General features: G+C 39.8%; 3 protein-coding genes across 6 annotated transcripts; 2 read left to right on the top strand and 1 right to left on the bottom strand.

The window, feature by feature from the left end:
- Positions 1-356: 356 nt before the first annotated feature.
- LOC113126610 (1-phosphatidylinositol phosphodiesterase) lies at positions 357-2,964 on the bottom strand. Of its 2 annotated transcripts, none has more exons than XM_026300717.1 (4): positions 2,859-2,964; positions 2,184-2,280; positions 1,200-1,770; positions 357-997 (listed from the first exon to the last, which is right to left on the bottom strand). In XM_026300717.1, the coding sequence occupies exons 2-4, from the start codon at positions 2,249-2,251 to the stop codon at positions 584-586; spliced, it is 1,053 nt and encodes a 350-aa protein (XP_026156502.1). In that variant the 5' UTR covers positions 2,252-2,280; positions 2,859-2,964; the 3' UTR covers positions 357-583. The 2 variants fall into 2 exon arrangements, with proteins under 2 accessions (XP_026156502.1, XP_026156503.1); XM_026300718.1 differs by having other exon boundaries at positions 2,814-2,956.
- A 7,179-nt stretch (positions 2,965-10,143) lies between these two features.
- Positions 10,144-12,588, top strand: rpz2 (rapunzel 2). The gene is made up of 2 exons (XM_026299588.1): positions 10,144-10,288; positions 11,223-12,588. Exon 2 carries the CDS (start codon positions 11,269-11,271, stop codon positions 11,944-11,946), a length of 678 nt encoding a protein of 225 aa, XP_026155373.1. The 5' UTR covers positions 10,144-10,288; positions 11,223-11,268; the 3' UTR covers positions 11,947-12,588.
- A 1,014-nt stretch (positions 12,589-13,602) lies between these two features.
- On the top strand, positions 13,603-20,459 carry krit1 (KRIT1 ankyrin repeat containing). Of its 3 annotated transcripts, XM_026300901.2 has the most exons (18): positions 13,603-13,794; positions 14,379-14,417; positions 14,760-14,929; positions 15,052-15,208; positions 15,421-15,513; positions 15,625-15,754; positions 15,846-16,089; positions 16,315-16,430; positions 16,536-16,679; positions 16,795-16,951; positions 17,276-17,383; positions 17,984-18,140; positions 18,355-18,506; positions 18,595-18,761; positions 18,936-19,023; positions 19,116-19,322; positions 19,740-19,856; positions 20,115-20,459. In XM_026300901.2, the coding sequence occupies exons 3-18, from the start codon at positions 14,828-14,830 to the stop codon at positions 20,202-20,204; spliced, it is 2,229 nt and encodes a 742-aa protein (XP_026156686.1). In that variant the 5' UTR covers positions 13,603-13,794; positions 14,379-14,417; positions 14,760-14,827; the 3' UTR covers positions 20,205-20,459. The 3 variants fall into 3 exon arrangements, with proteins under 3 accessions (XP_026156686.1, XP_026156685.1, XP_026156687.1); XM_026300900.2 differs by lacking the exon at positions 14,379-14,417; XM_026300902.2 differs by lacking the exons at positions 14,379-14,417; positions 19,740-19,856; positions 20,115-20,459 and having other exon boundaries at positions 18,936-19,034; positions 19,116-19,258.
- The last annotated feature ends 637 nt before the right edge of the window (positions 20,460-21,096 follow it).

Below are 21,096 nucleotides of genomic sequence, written 5' to 3'. Positions count from 1 at the left end.
TGTTGTTCCATATCTGGCTGGGCTGGTCACCACCCCACATACTAATGAGCAAGTAGAGGATGTTAGTGCCAACACAACCTGATGCCAAGCACCTCAGCAGTGGCGTAGCTACAAAGAAACAGAGAATGTGACTGCTTACATGTTTCCTGCCAATAGCCAGTCAAAGACACACAAAACCGCAAAGCTTTCCAGGAACCTCTTCAGTGTCAATAAACTTCTATGTTAGGTGTTGAACCGGTGTTGTTTCCCAGCTGAAATGGTAAATTGTAATTCATTTGACTTATTTTGGCTCCTAAATTACCTAACTGGTGACGGTTATTCATAAAATGTATGAAAACAGCAATTTTAACACACTGTAACTGTTTCCACAGCAGTTTATTACTGCACAAAATTCTACATGTTGACACTTATGGTTTATTTTCATGTGACTTTTATTTTGCTCCCAGTATCTCTGGTGAATTACACAATGCTGTGGCAAATCATGGCAATTTCAGTAAAGCTGAATCTGAAGTACAACTGTTGTATTTGTTGTCCATACTGATGCCTCGCTACCTCACTTGCTGTCACTGACCAGTCTGCACCCTCAGATCAAGTACATGAGCATGACGTTGGCCCAGACAGTAACATTAAAATGTTTGGTCATATCAGTTTTCAGTGAAGAAATTGTTTGTGTCCAACTTGCCTTGCTAGAAACTGGGTCAAAGGCCTGTCGTCTTTTAATGACGTCTATGAAATTGAAGTCAGTGATCATTTGAATAATGGGAGCAGCAGGGAAATCCATGCATATGATTCCAAGGCGCTGGTTCAGGTCGGTCTTGGCTCTCAGGTAGTCGTACAGCTGTGCATTAATGCGCTGAGCGACAGCTCTTGGAAACGCAAACACACCAGCTCCACTGCTGTAGGTGAGAAAGATCTGGGCCTTGTTTCCTTCAGGTGCAGCCTCCAGGTGTTCGTAGACATTCTGCCATTTCTCCCCCACGTGCAAGAGTGTGGGAATCTACAATAGAGCAGCAAATATTTAATTACTCAAAAGCAGACAAACAAGCTGCAGTTGTGAGCATTGTTACACTGCAAAAATCTCCATCATCGTCTAAACTCTGGCTGGAGGATGTAATGACACAATGTGTTCTGTTTGTCCTTTTCTCCCTATGATTTGGGCTCAAGGTCGTGTTAGTGTGTGTATATGAGGGTTTTCATACCTTCCAGTAATCTGCTATGTCCAGGGAACGATATCGCATCCCCAAATCTGGCCCAGAAAAGTCTTGCAGGATGATAAGTTTCCCTCGAGCTTCACCCATGGTTGGCACAAGCCGACTGTGCCACAGTAGGTCCCAGTGAGCGTAGCCCTGAATGTAGTCGACCACAGGACTGTAAATATCATTCGTCTCACTGAACTCTTCCTTTACCCGCATCAGCACTGTCTCACTGGGATACTCTCTCAGAAAATCAACCACACCCTGCAACACTTGGCCAAAATGAGCCTGCTGGTAGGAAACCCCATGGTGGATGGTGAGGTTTCCATTCACGTTTCGCACACGGATGTCGAGGAATCGGACGCCTGCTCGGAGCTGAGAGGGCAGGCTCCAGGTCTGGCATTCAGCATACACACCGCCATATAGGGCCATGGAGTTGTGGGTCCCAGCCATGGTGACCTCAGATAGCGACTGATCATCAGGGATGTTGGTCATCCAGGATGGGTTGAGGAACTCTGGGTTGCGGGTGTCATCATAGTCAGGCCTCTGAATGGCACCATAACTCAAACCAAGTAATCTAAAAGATTTGTCAAGATTCGATTTATCAAGTAAATGCATCAACCTTCAAACCTCAGTCTCCTTGCAAGATGTTTGTCCAAGTTAAGAATAAATTGAAATCTTAATGCTTGTGACTTAGGGTGCAATAATAATAAAAATAAGAATTTCATATGAAACGAGCAAGTGTCTTCTTCATTTTAATCTTGTGCACATCTTCATTACCTTATTATTTATTAATTGATTCCACATATAATGCTATTGAATAGTGTTTTTCTTTCTCCTCCTTTATTGGGTATATTTATTGGTTGGGGTGGAGAACAGGTTTTTGCAACTGCACTTGTAAGGATACATAAAGATGTGCTGAATTAAATTAAAATCTAAATTGTGTTAAGAGTTATGTGTGTGTCTGTGGCATGATGTCAAACTACTCACCCCAGCAGGACCATCAACTCACTTAACATCTTGTGCATTTTCACTCGACCTCCTCTGATGTTAGCCATGTCTGATTTTTCAGTTCTGACGACAGGGTCTATGACCAACAAAAGAATAATAAGACCAACATTAATTTCAATGGAATCAAAACTGGCCCATAAGATCATTTGATTAACCTTTTCAATAAAAAATAGACACTTTTTACAGCGTATTTTCCTGATGAAATGTAGATAGATTAAGATGTTTAAAAATAAAACTTTGTCTCTCTCATGCTCCCATGACTTTTCTATTCTACACTCCTGAGTACTGGATTCTTAGTTAAAATAAAATGTCTAAAATATACAGACAGGAACAGTAGTGCAATTTGACTAGAACTTAATGTACAATAATATTTGTTCAATATCTGTTGAGAATGAAACAGATTAGATAGTAAAACTCAACTTTCCCTGACCACTATGTCTCTCCCAGACAAATATGCACCTGCATATTACTAACAAAGAAAAAAACAACAGTGGAAACAATTCGATCCTGATCCAAGCCGAGTTCGACCTCAGCTCACCCCTCCAGGCAAATTCAATGGCAGGCTTAAACCTTTCAAATGCCAAAACTGAACCCACTGCTGTGTCAGACCTGCTGATGTGGCGATGTGCTGATCTCATCTGCTCCACTTCATACCTGAAACCAGAAGGTGTTTGGCGTCCTTAGTCTGGTCCGGCAACTTAGGAATGACAAAAAGAGAGAGGGACAGAGAGAGGAGTGAAGGGGTGAGAGACAAAATGAGTCTGTGTGTCGACCAAAAAAACGAGAGGCGCAGCTGAGTTGTACATTAATGCACTGGGGCGGGAGTAAAGGGGTGTGTTTGTGTGTGAGGGTGGGGGGGTTTGAATGCTGTGTGAATTATTCTGATCAGGTTCCTCATTTATTTTGGTTTACAAACAAAAAGCATCATTAACTTACATGTTTTCCTTAACCAATTGAAGTCAAGGAAAGGATAAAAAATATTATCATGTGAGTCGAGTCTTTAGTTTAGGATGTAAAAATAATAGTCACACTTCACTTTGTGACTTTGTGTTGGCCCTGCTGTAACACTTCCATTGTACTTTAATTTATAGTTTGTGATTGACAGAATGTTGTGCATTTGTATTATTTTTCTGTATTTGTTGCATTAAGAACTATATAATATTGACTGAAGTAGTAGAAGATGTACTTAAATCAGTAATGTAAATTTGTAATATTCAGAGTAACCTATTAGTGAAAATGGAATATAGTTAGATTTTTCTAGATGTGTTGTCATTAGTGTATAATCACTGCAAAATACCAGCTGTTGCATTTGCTTAATCTTAGAACAAGAATTTGAAATCTACAGGATCTCCTTTCACAGAGGTTTCCTTGACCCCTCAGAAGACATCATGCTCTCTGAGTTTGTGTCCTCTAAAGGAATGAGCTGTACTAAGATAAATTAATGAAAAAAAAAAAGAAATCAATTTAAAGTATATTAACATGTCATTGTTGTGCTGCCATGTTTCTAGAGCAGCCCAGAATAGACACATAAAACACCACAAGATGTCGCTAAATCTTTCACATTTACTCACATTTAAGTAAATATACCACAGTGTAAAAATGTACCATGTTTAGATTTAAAATCATACTTACATATAGGCACTGGGGTAAAAAAGAAAAGAAAACAAATCCATATATCTGCTGGGTATAAGCAGATTGATGGGTGACAAAAAATAAAATAACACCACCATGAAGTGCAAGTAGTGGCTATTATATTATTCAAACATAACTGTATGCACTATATTTAAAACTCTCAACCTATTGTGAAAGCAGTTCAATAAACTTTAGATCACATCACTGACTTAACCATCTGCCAGCAGCTACTGAATTAGACAAATGCAAGGCAGCACCAGACCTTGGTGATCCACTGCTTTATGAGACATGTCAATACACTTTAAATTGATTTTTTTTCATGAATTCATCTTAGTACAGCTCATTCCTTCAGAGGACACAAACTGACACAAAAGAGAGCATGATGTCCCCTGAGGGGTCAAGGAAACTCTATCTGGGCAGTGTATGTGACGATACTTGGAAAAATCTGCAGCTGTTTCCCAGTTTTCTTTCACGTCACTATGTGGGAAGTCAAACATTACACAACAGACTTGCCCTTGTCCTGCTGAACAATATTTATTTAGCTGTAAGTACTGGTTGTATACTCAGAGTGTAGAGAAAACAGCATTCCTGCAATTTTTATTAAATTATCAGAGTTGGTAAATCCAGGTGAAACCCCAAAAATGTTTTCCTTAACATTTACCAAATTATTGCAAACTTCCAGTCCTTTTATATACTATACATTAAAACTGGAAAAATGCCTAAAGTTACACAACACTATCCTCTATCTTGCTGTCAGAATTATGCTGACACTGAAAAATGATTGTGTATGACGACTTACTGTTGTGCAGTCTCTAGTGAAGTCAACATGAAATGATAATGCAATGCAAAATGGGGCCCGATTATTCACAAGAGACAAGTGCAAATTTAAGGAGCTGAGATGGAGAATATGCAATAACAGAAAACACTGCCATACCTCTGTTTACATCACCTTCATTACAGGAGCAGCAGTGGCTGAAACCCATAGAGTGGCACTTAGATATATATATATATATATATATATATATATATATATATATTTCAGTTGCTCCTGTTCGGGGTCACCACAGCAACTGATCCTGATCTGCATGACTGATTTGGCACATGTTTTCAGCCAGATGCTCTTTCTGACAAAACCCACTGGTCTTCCAAATATATGTGTGTGTATATATATATATATGTATACATATATATATATATATATATATATATATATATATATATATATAACCGGCCACCTGGTTATGGCGTTCCATGTACGCTCTGCCTGCTAGCATCTTACAACCTGCTGTTATGTGCTGGATTGTCTCAGGGGCATCTTTGCACAGCCTGCACCTGGGGTCCTGCCTGGTGCGGTAGACCCCGGCCTCTATCGATCTTGTGCTCAGGGCCTGTTCTTGTGCTGCTACGATCAGTGCCTCTGTGCTGTCTTTCAGTCCAGCTTTTTCCAGCCACCGGTAGGACTTTTCGATATCAGCCACTTCTTGTATCTGTTGGTGGTACATGCCGTGCAGGGGTTTGCATCAGGCTTCTGTTGCCTGAGATATTCACTAAGTATTCCATCGCTTGGGGCCATCTTCCTGATGTACTCATGGATCTTGGTCGTTTCATCTTGGATGGTGGCTCTGACGCTCACCAGTCCCCGGCCTCCTTCCTTCCTCTTAGCGTACAGTCTCAGGATGCTGGATTTGGGGTGAAGTCCTCCATGCATTGTGAAAAGCTTCCTTGTCTTGACATCAGTGGCTTCTATGTCCTTTTTTGGCCAGCTTATTATGCCAGCGGGGTATCTGATGACCGGCAGGGCGTAGGTGTTGATGGCTTGGACCTTGTTCTTCCCATTTAGCTGACTTCTTAGGACTTGCCTTACTCTCTGTAGGTATTTGGCTGTGGCTGCTTTCCTTGCGGCTTCTTCTTGGTTCCCATTTGCCTGTGGGATTCCGAGGTACTTGTAGCTGCCCTCAACATCCGCTATGCTGCCTTCTGGGAGTTCAACTCCTTCAGTCCTGACAACCTTCCCTCTCTTTGTTATCATTCGACCACACTTGTCCAGTCCGAATGACATTCCAATGTCGTTGCTGTATATCCTGGTGGTGTGGATCAGTGAGTCGATGTCTCGCTCAGTCCTGGCGTACAGCTTGATGTCATCCATGTACAGGAGGTGGCTGATGGTTGCCCCATTTCGCAGTCGGTATCCGAAGCCAGTCTTAGTGATGATCTGGCTGAGGGGGTTCAGGCCTATGCAGAACAGCAGCGGGGACAGAGCATCTCCTTGGTAGATGCCGCACTTGATGGAGACTTGTGCTATCGGCTTGAGGTTGGCTACTAGGGTTGTTTTCCACAGTCCCATTGAGTTCCTTATGAAGGTTCTTAGGGTCCTATTGAAGTTGTACAGTTCCAGGCATTCCAGGATCCATGTGTGAGGCATTGAGTCGTAGGCTTTCTTGTAGTCAATCCAGGCGGTGCACAGGTTGGGTGAGTGATACAAATACTGGAGTCATACCGGCTCGGACGTCGCCCGGGTCAACAAGGTCCGCGCCAGGTGCTAGGGGACCAGGGCAACCTGATGAGAAATGGGCTACTGGAACAAGACACTTGTGGACGAGGGCTGATATATATATATATATATATATATAAATATATATTATATATATCTATATATATAAATATATATCTATATATATAAATATATATACATATATATATATCTACATATATAAATATATATATATTTATATATATAAATATATATATATACATTAGAGCAACATTATTTTGATATTTTGTTTGTTTCAAAGTATCTGTAATTTTGTTCCCCTCTGCTCCTCTGTGTTACGTCACTCACTCTGTCAATTAAGTACTATGCAACAAATAAGCCTGATTTCATTATGGATTAATATTTTTGTTTCTGTCAGTGTATGACGTACTGACTCCCACACCTTGATACTTCTGTGTTGACATTCACTGGAACCCAATCATGTTCAGCATAACTAAACATACTGAGCATACCCAAAGGATATAATTACTCCACCTATCTTTGATTTAGACTTCCTAAGAAATTGAACTGGTGTGAGTTACTCTGGACCCATAGAGTGGCACTTAGATATATATATATATATATATATATATATATTTCAGTTGCTCCTGTTCGGGGTCACCACAGCAACTGATCCTGATCTGCATGACTGATTTGGCACATGTTTTCAGCCAGATGCTCTTTCTGACAAAACCCACTGGTCTTCCAAATATATGTATACATATATATATATATATATATATATATATATATATATATATATATATAAAAATCCCGTCTCACCCCTATGGGTGGTGTGTCTTCCTCAATCTCGGGTCCTCTACCAGAGGCCTGGGAGTTTGAGGGTTCTTCGCAGTATCTTAGCTGTTCCTAGCACTGCGCTCTTCTGGACTGAGATCTCTGATGTTGTTCCTGGGATCTGTTGGAGCCACTCTCCCAGTTTGGGGGTCACAGCCCCGAGGGTGCCGATTACCACGGGGACCACTGTTGCCTTCACCTTCCACATCCTTTCTAGCTCTTCTTTAAGCCCTTGGTATTTCTCCAGCTTCTCGTGTTCCTTCTTTCTGATGTTGCTGTCACTTGGGATCGCTACATCTACCACTACGGCTTTCTTCTGTTGTTTGTCCACCACTACTATGTCCGGTTGGTTAGCCATCACCTGTTTGTCGGTCTGTATCTGGAAGTCCCACAGGATCTTAGCTCGGTCATTCTCCCTCACCTTTGGAGGCGTGTCCCATTTTGACCTTGGGACCTCCAGCCCATACTTGGCACAGATGTTCCTGTACACTATGCCGGCCACCTGGTTATGGCGTTCCATGTACGCTCTGCCTGCTAGCATCTTACAACCTGCTGTTATGTGCTGGATTGTCTCAGGGGCATCTTTGCACAGCCTGCACCTGGGGTCCTGCCTGGTGCGGTAGACCCCGGCCTCTATCGATCTTGTGCTCAGGGCCTGTTCTTGTGCTGCTACGATCAGTGCCTCTGTGCTGTCTTTCAGTCCAGCTTTTTCCAGCCACCGGTAGGACTTTTCGATATCAGCCACTTCTTGTATCTGTTGGTGGTACATGCCGTGCAGGGGTTTGCATCAGGCTTCTGTTGCCTGAGATATTCACTAAGTATTCCATCGCTTGGGGCCATCTTCCTGATGTACTCATGGATCTTGGTCGTTTCATCTTGGATGGTGGCTCTGACGCTCACCAGTCCCCGGCCTCCTTCCTTCCTCTTAGCGTACAGTCTCAGGATGCTGGATTTGGGGTGAAGTCCTCCATGCATTGTGAAGAGCTTCCTTGTCTTGACATCAGTGGCTTCTATGTCCTCTTTTGGCCAGCTTATTATGCCAGCGGGGTATCTGATGACCGGCAGGGCGTAGGTGTTGATGGCTTGGACCTTGTTCTTCCCATTTAGCTGACTTCTTAGGACTTGCCTTACTCTCTGTAGGTATTTGGCTGTGGCTGCTTTCCTTGCGGCTTCTTCTTGGTTCCCATTTGCCTGTGGGATTCCGAGGTACTTGTAGCTGCCCTCAACATCCGCTATGCTGCCTTCTGGGAGTTCAACTCCTTCAGTCCTGACAACCTTCCCTCTCTTTGTTATCATTCGACCACACTTGTCCAGTCCGAATGACATTCCAATGTCGTTGCTGTATATCCTGGTGGTGTGGATCAGTGAGTCGATGTCTCGCTCAGTCCTGGCGTACAGCTTGATGTCATCCATGTACAGGAGGTGGCTGATGGTTGCCCCATTTCGCAGTCGGTATCCGAAGCCAGTCTTAGTGATGATCTGGCTGAGGGGGTTCAGGCCTATGCAGAACAGCAGCGGGGACAGAGCATCTCCTTGGTAGATGCCGCACTTGATGGAGACTTGTGCTATCGGCTTGAGGTTGGCTACTAGGGTTGTTTTCCACAGTCCCATTGAGTTCCTTATGAAGGTTCTTAGGGTCCTATTGAAGTTGTACAGTTCCAGGCATTCCAGGATCCATGTGTGAGGCATTGAGTCGTAGGCTTTCTTGTAGTCAATCCAGGCGGTGCACAGGTTGGGTGAGTGATACAAATACTGGAGTCATACCGGCTCGGACGTCACCCGGGTCAACAAGGTCCGCGCCAGGTGCTAGGGGACCAGGGCAACCTGATGAGAAATGGGCTACTGGAACAAGACACTTGTGGACGAGGGCTGATATATATATATATATATATAAATATATATTATATATATCTATATATATAAATATATAAATATATATTATATATATCTATATATATAAATATATATACATATATATATATCTATATATATAAATATATATATATATATATATTTATATATAAATATATATAAATATATATATATACATTAGAGCAACATTATTTTGATATTTTGTTTGTTTCAAAGTATCTGTAATTTTGTTCCCCTCTGCTCCTCTGTGTTACGTCACTCACTCTGTCAATTAAGTACTATGCAACAAATAAGCCTGATTTCATTATGGATTAATATTTTTGTTTCTGTCAGTGTATGACGTACTGACTCCCACACCTTGATACTTCTGTGTTGACATTCACTGGAACCCAATCATGTTCAGCATAACTAAACATACTGAGCATACCCAAAGGATATAATTACTCCACCTATCTTTGATTTAGACTTCCTAAGAAATTGAACTGGTGTGAGTTACTCTGGCCAGATGTAGCTCTATGGACCTTTTTCACAACAGACATTTTCACTTGTCGCAATACAAAAAACACACTGAAAATCAAAGAGATGTCCTGTCCTGGGGGACGTAGGACAAGACAATTGACATGCCAATTCTGGTGTTCTCTGGAGAACACCAATCAAACTGTGTGGTGCTGGGCTTGATTCTGTGCTGGGAGACATAGCATGTATGTATCTGATAATAACTAGACTACTTGTGCATCCTGATTGGACTCCAGGTACAAGCCTTAAGGAGAGAGCATTTGTCCCCCCCCCCCCCATGCCAAACCATGCCTGCTGTGGTGGTTGTCTTGGTTTTGCAGGTGAAACGTCTACACAATTACTTGTGCTTCCTAAATGGACAGATTGATGTCCCTGAAGTTTAAGTGACTCGTTACACTGTGATGTTTAAATGTGCGTAAAATCAATTAAAAAAAAGATAACTTCTGTGGTATCTCTCCACCCATACCGGTTTGGAAGGTCTGGGAAGCTACAGTAAAAACAACATGATAAAAAGGATACCCTGCCAGTCACTACCTGTGGTTGGAGCTTGCAGCTTCAGTGCATCTGGAAAAACCACCCTCATCCAATCAGCAGAGAGCATGCGTGAGTCACTTCCTCGTGTTTATTCCCTTATTTGGCAGGAAGGGGCAGTCTTCTGTTGACTAAAGAAGAAAATGGTGGAAAGGAAAGTCAGACGGCTTCAGTAGACAGAGGGATACAAACAGATTTATCTCTGGTGAGTAAATAGCTGTGGACTCAGTGTTTTCTTATCTCTTTTCTGAAGGATGTTTGAATTCTGGATGATAGCTGAGTCATAAACTGAAAGTGGTAGTAAGTGAATGATTGTGTTTACATATGTCTGTGTGTGTGGTTGGAAATCAGGAAATGACAGAAACGAGCTCGAACATACAACAGCAGCATATCCTCAGATAAAGTTAAAGGTATCAAAGAGACGTTGTAGGTTGTTTGAACTGTTAAAAATGACAGCTGGAAGGTCACAACATGTAATCTTTTGTTTATTTCAAGTCTTTCCTGTGTTAGTATCAACGAAGGCACACCCACTGTTGCCCCTGAGTAATTTTTCCAGCAGGACAGCATTGAGAAAGATGATTAATGTCGAAGCTATGAGAACGATGCAATACAGCTGGATTTGGGTCTGTGGTCTCAGAAACTAGTAGCTGATGGTTGCATATTTCTTAAGTGCTTTATTATAAACAATACTCTAATAAGCTTTTAAATATAAAGTTTAATCTAAATATTTTCAGGAGTAAAAGTTGCTTTTAAGCTAAAAGGATAAAAACAAACAATGTTTATTTGTTAGCTGGGGTCTGATGGGAGTTTTATGATGAAAATAATTTTTACAGTGCAAGAGTCCCCCTGTGTATATCACTGCAAACATTGCGACCTGTTGCACATAAATGCTGGTAACATTAGAATGTAAGATGACACCTTTGCAATATGGCATTCAAAACCAGCTGGTGAAATGTGAGCTGTAAGCCCAGCAGCCTGAGAGTTGGTCTTCAGCTTCATTTTTAGGGCAACACAAGAAGGAGTAATGTGTTGAGCTAAAGCTCTTGTTTAATATATCTAGGAGGGTCATGGTCAAACGCTCTCCATAGAGAGTATGGATTCAGTTTTACAAAACATATTCTGTTTTTTTTTCTCTCCAGACTCACTGTGTGTGAACTTTAAAGAGGCAGAAGAAAAGCGGCAGTGATGGCTGATGCAGAACAGGTTAAGAAAACTGCAGTCAAGGTGCTGTCCTGTGTGGAGAAGGTGTCCTCCTTTGCTTCCTCCATTGACCCCATTTTCGGCATTGTCTCCTCCCTGGTCGGGGTGGCTCGCAAAGGTCTGATGGTCGAGGAGGGGAAACCTCTGGACAAAGACTTCCAGGAAATCCACAACAAGCTGGAGATCATCTCTGAAAAGAACCAATATTGCCTGAGGAAGATCCGCATTGATGAGGTGAACGAAACCCTTGGCAAGTATGAGGAGTACATCAAGCACCAGTACAATGCATTTAATGAAATGGTGGCACAGGTGAAGAAAGATCCAGACAACCCTCAACGCTACATGAGGAACTTTGAGAAGATTTATGAGAGAGACAAGAGTGACATGAGTCTCAATGTGTACTACCGCAGTGTGATGGGTTCTGGCACAGTCTTTGGAAGACCCCTGCTGAAGGTGTACCTGGAAAACTGCGATCGTGACCGTAGGATCATGGAGCACCACTGCTCACACATCACCCATCTGTTCCACATGGGCCTCATTGCACTCATGGCATACACAGCTGTTACAGAGGATGACGAAGATGAGGTGCGGGAGAAGTGGGCTAAGAAGGTGGAGGACATCCAGCAGAAGATGCAGGAGGTGCTGAGCCAGTGCAAAGACTAGTCCTCCTAAACATGAACCAGCAGAGAGCGGATGTCCTCTTGGCCTGAAGACAACAATATTGGGAACAGTGTCTGTACTCTCAGCTGTGGACCAATAAAAAAAGACAAATTATGGAATAACATAAATATATATGGAATAACATAAATATATATGTATATGTATACAAAACCAAAGCCATACTTTCATTTGGGCACTTGAGCTGTATCTGATATTCCAGCATTTGTTATTGCATTGATATAGTATGTTATTTTTTTTGTTTCAAAGAGACCAATATATGTTTTTGCTGCTTTGTGTTGTAGTACATACCAATAAATGCTGACATTTTATACAATTTCTTCAAGTAAAAGGTATAAATTATTAGTTAAGTTGTATAGTTGTGAAATTAATTTCATCTACATTAAAAACAACAACTTGTACATTAAAGCTCAGGCCATCGTAGTTAGTAAAATTTGTAATGAAGCCTGCCATGAGGATATAGGTCTGAAATGTCTTACTGCTTTATCTTCATACAGCACACACATACCCGTCTGCTAGAAAAACCTGCTGTCAATAGTTTGTTCGAAAATACTTGTAAACGAAACAGAAACTGTTTGGGAAATATTCAAGAAACAATAAACCTGAGCTCATAAAACCATGACAAAACATTCCATTACTTTAATGATTGCATTGTTGATTGTCCATTATACTGTCTTCATGTAAGGAAATTATTGAAATGATTTTGTTGGTATGTGAATACTAAGGAAGGTTTCAACCAAGGATTGGATTGGGCTGACCAACCTCTTTGACCTCCAGACAAAATAAAAAGGTGGGTTTGGCAGTGATGTCACAGGACGTTTAAGGCTAAACAGGTGCCAGTAAGAAGTTGCTATAATGCATTAAATTACTTCACAAATTGAAATTCTGGTAATAAAATATGTAAATTAGGGAAAGTAATTCATCCTTTGCTTTCTGGTGAGCCTGTAAAAAAACAAACTGCATAACTAAAAACAGGCCAAATCTCCAAAACATCGGTTTGAATTGTAAAGGAGATCCTTGTCAGAACTGCACAGACATGGTAATAAAAAAGCTTGAACTTGCATCAAATAGATTTCAGGCTGAATTTTTGGAAAATGTATGAAAACACTGTAGATGATATTATACTATTAACTTCACTTACTATAGAGGTAGAGCATTTAGTATTAAATAAATAATAATTATGAAAAAAACAATAAATGAATGGGACAAATATACAATGTTTAATAGGCTATACTGCCTTTGCTTAAGCAAACAGCTATTTACATAACTGGCTCCATGTTTGTCTTGACTCACTGCCACTATGTGAACAGTGGCAGTTCTAACTAAAACTATCTTTGAAAAAAAAATAAATAAATAAAACTTCCTTTGAAAAAAGGATATTTTGCAGTATTGACAACTGACACTGAATTTAAAAAAAACTTTCTTCTGGGTATAATGCTCATTCTAGGACATTTTATTTTCCTAAAGTCGTGTTTTTCCAGGCCATTTTAACATTCTTACTCCTATTCCCTTAATATTAAATAAATCTAAATTCAAGTTAACATCCTAAATACAGCGTTTCTCTGCAGCCCGCACTGAGTCCCCCTCACCGCCAGAGTACTCTGTTTTCCAACCGCAGCTGCTGCACTGAAACGTAACGTGATTCCCCTGTTTGTCTCCGCAGCCCTGCCCCAAAGGCCTGCGGCCACTTCAACACAAATATCTGCCCTGGACGTTTACCTGGCGCCGTGTGCCGCCTGCAGACTGTTACTTCTGACACAGCAAAGAGGCTCTGGGAGCTGAGGAAAACTGTTTGTCCTGCTGTCGTTAAAAACAACCTTAAAGTCGTTTTCGGTGAGTTTCATCTGCTCAACGAGCAGGAAAAAAAGCGGTGGTAATAAGTGTTTTTCGTCCCGGATACAGCGGCGGATTTAGTCTATAAAGTCCAAGTGTTTGGACAAGAAAATGTATTGACGCTACATATAACCAGCAGTTTAGTGTGTAGTGTAAAATACAATATGTAAGAGACTTTGTGGAATAATTGCATAAAGACAACACAGCTTGGTTTCCGGGGCGTAACCTTCCTTTGAACTCAGTTTGTGAACTGATGGTTAAATAATCTGACTTACACATATTTTTCTGTATATTATTCCGTTATCAGTGTTGTGTGTTTTGCTGACGGCCTTCAGATTATTTTGATTTTACCTGCTCTCTTTATTTGTCTTTGTTCATCGACTTGAATGTAGTACCTGAGTAAATTCAGTACATTGTTGTACCACAGATAGTTTCACTGGACTTATACATTATGCATGAATGTTAAGTAGTGCATAAACTGTCCGCTGCTGGGTGATTATTACCATGAAGTAATAAAGGTAAAATACCAGTTAAGCATCTTTAATGTGCCATTATTAACATGACTTTTATTTCTACTGTATCAGGAATCCTGCATCGAGATCAAATTATACTATTTTCTGAAGGTAATGTCTGTGGCTGTTTGGCCACCATAGCCAATCTAATTATATATTTCTGAGACAGTGAAAAAACAGTCAGCAAACGTTAATATTATAACATTAACTAACCATAAATAAAGCAATAATGATCAGCCAAGAGGTAACAGTTGATAGTCATGTATTCTGTGTCCACTCAAATTATATATAGCCTATATATATATATATATATATATATATATATATATATATATATATATATATATATGTGTATATGTGTGTATATATATATATATATATATACGTATATATATATATATATATATATAAGGATCTGATAACATTTGTTTTACCTGCGACTTTCTGTTTCAGGGATGCCTCTCCACAGCATTTGGCCCTTGTGTAGAATGTTTTGTCAGGACTGAGGAAAAGGCAGCAGGATGGGCAACGAGGACAGCCTTGAGGATGTGTTTGTTGCTGTTATTCGCCCCAAGAGTCAAGTCAGTCTGAGCTCAAAGGAGTACAGAGCCAAAGCCTATGAGGTAAATGTGACGAGTCTTGATAATTGGTCTCCTGAACATCTGCTCACAAAAGTACAGGAAAAAGTATTAAATGAATGAAATAAGAATAACGTCACTACTTGTTTCCTCTGGTGCTTGTAAAGATCCTGTTGATTGAAGTGCCTCTGGAAGGGAAGGAGAAGAAAAGAAAGAAAGTCCTCCTGGTGACAAAGATCAAAGCAGGAAGAGACAAATCCAAATCCATATTGGATTATGTCGATGAAACAATCAGACCGATATCCAATAATCAAGGCTCCTTAGGTGAGTCACTGACATTTACTTTCTTGGATATGTTGAAATAATGAAGTTCATTTCAGATGCAACACTGCTGGGCTCATTTAAGCCTGTGGTTTGCTAGATTTTCGGTTTCACGAGTCGAACATGTCCAAACACTGGCATTACCTTGTGTGTTTAACCTGAATAGTTTTTAGAGGTTTAGGAACCACTGCTCTAAACACAGTCTTGATTTGCAGGAAAGCGTGTGGTTCACATGAAGAAATTTCGTCTTGATGGAGACAATGAAGGAAAAGAAGTCTCACTTTTTGTTGTGCCAGTCAGTGTTAAAGGTTTGTCAAAAAAAAAAAAACGACATCTTTTACTAAACTAACCAAACACATTTTGTAAAACATAGTTTAAACTGTGCATGTTGTGTGACCTTCTTCACTTTTTTTGAACAGACAACAGCAAGTCTGTCTACAGTGCTGGGAGTCCCAGCTTCTACTGCTTCCAGGATATCATGCGGGTCTGCAGTGAGACCAGCACTCATTTTTGTTCCATCACCTCCAAGATGCTCCTGGCCTTAGACAAGTGAGGACATATTTGGAAATATGCTCCTTATTTTGCAAGTAAATGACAATGAGATGAAGCTTTAACTTTGCCTCTTTGATGACATCAACAGGTGGTTAGCAGAGCAGCACACGGTGCCTCACGCCATTCCCGCTTTGTTCCGGCCAGCACCCGTAGAGCGGGTGAAGACCAATGTCAGCAACCCAGCTTACAGCAGTGAGGGCAAACTGAGTGATGAGGGTCTGCACATGGGCTACACTGCCCTGGAGATCAAAAGCAAGATGATGTCCCTAGAGAAGGCTGACATGTGCATCCTCAACCCACTCTACAGTTCTGATCTGCAGTACACCAATCGGGTGAGAGACAACATCATATATTTGGGAGACAGGAGGTGTTTACAGATCAAGTGGATTTTTTTTTATACAAGACTCGAAACTCTAGAAAATCAATATGATTGATATTTTTCTTAAAGACTGGTTACTTCAGAGGCTGAAGAGACAGTGCATTTCCAACTGTTTAAAAACTGTTCTTTTGATAGAAACATCTCTCTTCCCGCTTAAACTTACACCACCTTTCTCCAGGTGGACAAAGTTATCATCAATCCATACTTTGGGCTTGGAGCACCAGACTACTCCAAGATCCAGATCCCCAAGAGAGAAAAGTGGCAACATGGCCCTAACTGTGTGACAGAAGACAAGTGAGAGCTTATTCTAAAATGAACCCCTTGCTACATAGTGCCAAATCCTGCTCCTCATTTCATCTCAAGAATTAAATGTATTGAGTTATACAAAACTTTTCATAGGGATCGCCAATGGGTAGATGACTTCCCCCTCCACCGCAGTGCCTGTGAAGGAGACACAGAGCTACTGTCTAAGCTTCTGGACAGTGGTTTCTCAGTCAAGCAGCTGGACAGTGACCACTGGGCACCCATCCACTATGCCTGTTGGTGAGTCGCCTAAAGAGAGAAAGTCAAAAGTATTCATAAGTTGTTATTTTATTTTGGTTTGCCTTGTTAATGGCAAGAAATAAGTCTGGGTTAAATTTTGTTTGGTCCCATCTAGGCATGGTAAAGTTGAGGCAACCAAGCTCTTGCTACAGAAAGGTAACTGTAATCCAAATCTGCTGAATGGCCAGCTCAGCTCCCCTCTGCATTTTGCAGCCAGAGGAGGCCATGTAGAGATAGTCCAACTCCTGCTGCAGCACCCTGAGATTGACCGGGTATGACATACCATGATCATGTTGTGTTTATGCTTGGCTTTCTTCCCCTTCTTTGTTTTGCAAAAGCTGGAATAGGCAATATTGAAATGGCCTTAATAATTTAAACATAATATTGGTGCCATTAATGCAGCTACATGCACAACTTTCCATCTTCCAACACATGCATGGATGTTGATGCATGATGGGAGGTTACACTGTAAATCTAACTTGCATAATAACTGTGTTCTATATTGGCCATTTATACATATATATATATACATATACATATATACATATATATATATATATATATATATATATATTGATAATGACTGTGAACAACAGCACATTGAAGACCAGCAGAAGAGATCACCTCTGCAAGTGTGTGAGGAGAACAAACAGAACGAATGGGAGGAGACAGTTAAGCTTCTGCAGCAAGCCAGCAGCAAACCTGTGAGTCACACATTACACACTGATTACTGTGTATTGTAATGCACATATTACACCAAAGTCAATTATTATTGAAATTATTGGATTTAGAAAGCAAACCAGTCTCATGCCTGTTACAAGTTTTTTTTTTTTGTTTTTTTTTTTTGCTGATGCTGATCCCTTGAAAGACAACTAGACAAAATTTGTTTATTTAAGTTATTGTATGCTGTAAATGTGTGTGGATTATTTTGCTTATGACACCAGGTCAGGCTTTGTGATTTATATTTATACCTTTGTATCTGTACACTTTGCCCAAACTGTGCTCAGTTTGTCTACTTCTAAAGGACACAGTGTGAGTAAAGAGTGTTTTGTGATTATGTTTATGAAATTAAGTTGGATTATGAGAGGAAAAGAGTATAAATAAATATTTAATGTAGGACTGTGGTTATACAGGAGGGATGTGATATTAGCTTTTGACGTTTCCAATGCGGTTTAATCTGCTGGTCACTAGAGGGTGCTGTTTATTCAAGGTGTGCACCAAAGGTTTTTGAAGTTTACATTTAAGAAAGAGCAAAGCTCTTTTGTTTTGTTTTGTTTATGATATGTATGTACGTCTGTGTATAGTACGAGAAGGTCCGTATCTACCGCATGGACGGCTCATATCGCTCTGTGGAGCTGAAGCACGGCAACAACACAACAGTGCAGCAGATCATGGAGGGTATGCGTCTTTCTCAGGAAACCCAGCAGTACTTCACCATCTGGATCTGCTCCGAGAACCTTCGTGAGTCCACAATTGTGGCTGCTAGATGCAGTTTTAATTCAGTAACTAAAAAACATATTTATAGCTTTTATAGTATAAAATATTTTTTAAAATTTTGACACAAAATCTTTTCAAAAGTAATTCACTTTATATATTGTCATTTTTCTTTTTATCCTGCTGCCATTTACTAAATCCATTACAACAACAGGATGTTTGTGTGTGTATTGTGTGTCAGACCTGCAGCTGAAGCCGTACCACAAACCCCTGCAGCACCTGCGGATCTGGACAGAGATTGTGACAGACCTGACAGTGCTAGATCCTCAGAGAGAAACACCTCAACTCTTCCTTCGCAGGGATGTGCGGTTGCCTCTAGAAATTGAGAAAAAGGTAGCTGACATTTTATAGGAAGCTACTAATTTCTGTCTCTTGTGTTTGAGAATCAGTCCTCATTTTGCTACTTACTGTTATGTTCCAGGTTGAGGATCCGCTGGCCATCCTCATCCTTTTTGATGAAGCACGTCACTGCCTTTTGAAGGGCTTTTTCCCTGCTCCAGACAGCAAGCTGATCACTTTGGCCAGCCTCCTCCTGCAGATCATCTATGGCAACTATGAGAGCAAAAAACACAAGCAAGGATTCCTCAAGTAACACTGATTTCAAAGTCTATTTGTACATCAATAAAACATTTTCTATGTTTGTATGTCAGGCAAAGTAATACACACCATCTTTGATTACATGGCGTAGGTTTTTTTCAAGGCTGAAATGCTTTCAATGCTGCTGTATTTCAATAAAGAAAACCTTTTTTTTAATTTCAACAGTGAGGAAAACCTAAAGTCAATTGTACCAATTTCCAAGGTGAAAAGCAAAGCATACCATTGGACCAACAGGATTCTTCATGAATACAAAGTACACTTAAGGTTTTTATTATAAAAATTTCTTTCAGCCTTTTCTATGCAACCCAGCTGTTTCCTAAACTAATTCAATGTACATTCTGACAGGCTCTGAGCACCAGCGAGGGGGTAAGCAAAGAGATGCACCACCTGCAGCGACTCTTCCTGCAGAACTGTTGGGACATCCCAACCTATGGGGCAGCCTTCTTTACAGGCCAGGTCTACACCAAGGCCAGTGCCAGCAACCACAAAGTAATTCGTGTCTATGTCGGGGTCAACACAAAGGGGCTGCACCTAATGAATATGGAGACCAAGGTATCAAAGCATGTGTTTAAAAACAATCTTTAGTTGCATGCCAAATTTTTCTTCAAATGCAAAGGTGATAACTTTAACTGGAATGGACAGAGGTTCCCATTGACTGTTGCAATTAGCCAGAGACCTTTTATGTGTACAGAGCTAAGACATCCCATTCAGCTTAAAAATAAAATTCAACCACTATTTGCCCATATTTTTGTTTATATATATGCAGGCAGAACTAGCATTGTACTATGTAATGTTTTAACCCCTGTTATTGGTAATTGCATTTCTTGAATTATATTTAGGGTTGGGTTAATGCATCATTATTATTATAGATAATTTAAACACATTTGATTTGTAGGAGTGGTTAGCACACGGGCATGCTTTAATTAAATGTGGAATGATGTTCAGTATTTGTTATGTGTTCTCTCATAGGTGCTTCTAATCAGTTTAGAGTATGGCATTTTCACGTGGCAGCTTGGACACGCTGACCAGTATTTCCAGATATACAGCGGTGACAACAAAATGAACTTCATTGTGCACACAAAACAGGTAACTATTCTAATATGTATCCGAAACATTTAATTGGTTCTAGGTTTTTTAAAAAAATATTGCATTTTTGGGAAGAATGTTGAAAGTAGAACTCTAAAACCTGCCACAAATAAACACTGTAACTTTAAGTTAATTTATAAAACTTAACATTTTAAAATATTTTCATATTCAGCTAAAGTTTGAAATGTTCAGACACTGAAATTATTAACATCAAGTTAAAATATGAAACACTATCTCACATTCATTGTTTCCTCACAGGCTGGCCTTATTGTGAAGCTTTTAATGAAGCTGAGTGGACAGCTGACTCCAAATGATAAAGCTGTTACAGACAAATATGCTTATGGCTGAAAATCCACTGAAGAAACCAGAGCTGCCAAAGATCCCAGTGCAGGTCCTTACTCATTATTATACAACTGCAGTAACTCTGGCTGAACAGCAAATCAAGCCTCTCTCCAAAAGCCTTATTTTTAATATTAGGCTTACTTTCCAATATCTTTCATTTTCACATTGTGTGTTGTAAAAGGTCATATATTTTCCTTGCATGTAAATATGTTTATTATTTAATGTTTTGTTTTAATAAACTCATTGATGTAACAACATGAATTCAATTTTATTTCAAATTTTTAAACAACATATGACGTGTGAAACATATTCAGTTGCATATGGAAAAATAAATGGTGATTATTAGGGCAAATAGCTTTAAATTTAGTAAAGAAGAATATATGATTGTTTTGTATCATCCAGACATTTAGAAATTATTTCAGGTCCTCAGCCAGAGATGGCTTTTGATTTTTGTGACATATTACATTATATAATTTTGTGGTAATATAGAGGTAATATATATTGTAATGTTGTATTTAAATACTACAGGAATAACATTAGCTAATACCCTTGTAGCAGTGTTACTGAATATATTTAGCTATGTGTATAATATAGAACATAAGGCTTATTTTGTGACTAATAAGGCTACAAATTAAATATACCCAACAGATGCACCTAATCTAATTAGCTACAAACATGAAATTTAAAGTTCACTTAATCTATGTAACGTTAGCTCAACGACTTGACTCTGAAATACTGTTTAATCTACAGTTTATTTTTTTCTACGGTTAATTTGTTGAAATAAAAATTATTTTCCTACTACTTAATTTTCCAATTTCCGGTTGCTTTTATTAATATACAACTGCTAATGTCATAAAATATAAGGATATCTCTTGATTAACGTTAGCTTGAAGTTACC

This window comes from Mastacembelus armatus, chromosome 11 (assembly GCF_900324485.2).
Source record: "Mastacembelus armatus chromosome 11, fMasArm1.2, whole genome shotgun sequence".
Classification (NCBI taxonomy): domain Eukaryota; kingdom Metazoa; phylum Chordata; class Actinopteri; order Synbranchiformes; family Mastacembelidae; genus Mastacembelus; species Mastacembelus armatus.
This window is presented reverse-complemented; position numbering and strand designations above follow the sequence as displayed.

What these genes read in the sequence shown, in the direction of transcription:
- LOC113126610 (XM_026300717.1), bottom strand. Translation starts at nt 2,251, where the DNA reads ATGGCTAACATCAGAGGAGGTCGAGTGAAAATGCACAAGATGTTAAGT. An exon ending in GAGTTGATGGTCCTGCTGGG is followed by an intron (nt 1,771 to 2,183) that starts GTGAGTAGTTTG and finishes CAAATCTTTTAG; the next exon opens with ATTACTTGGTTTGAGTTATG. An exon ending in ACATAGCAGATTACTGGAAG is followed by an intron (nt 998 to 1,199) that starts GTATGAAAACCC and finishes GCTCTATTGTAG; the next exon opens with ATTCCCACACTCTTGCACGT.
- rpz2 (XM_026299588.1), top strand. Translation starts at nt 11,269, where the DNA reads ATGGCTGATGCAGAACAGGTTAAGAAAACTGCAGTCAAGGTGCTGTCC.
- krit1 (XM_026300900.2), top strand. Translation starts at nt 14,828, where the DNA reads ATGGGCAACGAGGACAGCCTTGAGGATGTGTTTGTTGCTGTTATTCGC. An exon ending in AGCAAGCCAGCAGCAAACCT is followed by an intron (nt 17,384 to 17,983) that starts GTGAGTCACACA and finishes GTCTGTGTATAG; the next exon opens with TACGAGAAGGTCCGTATCTA. An exon ending in GATCTGCTCCGAGAACCTTC is followed by an intron (nt 18,141 to 18,354) that starts GTGAGTCCACAA and finishes ATTGTGTGTCAG; the next exon opens with ACCTGCAGCTGAAGCCGTAC.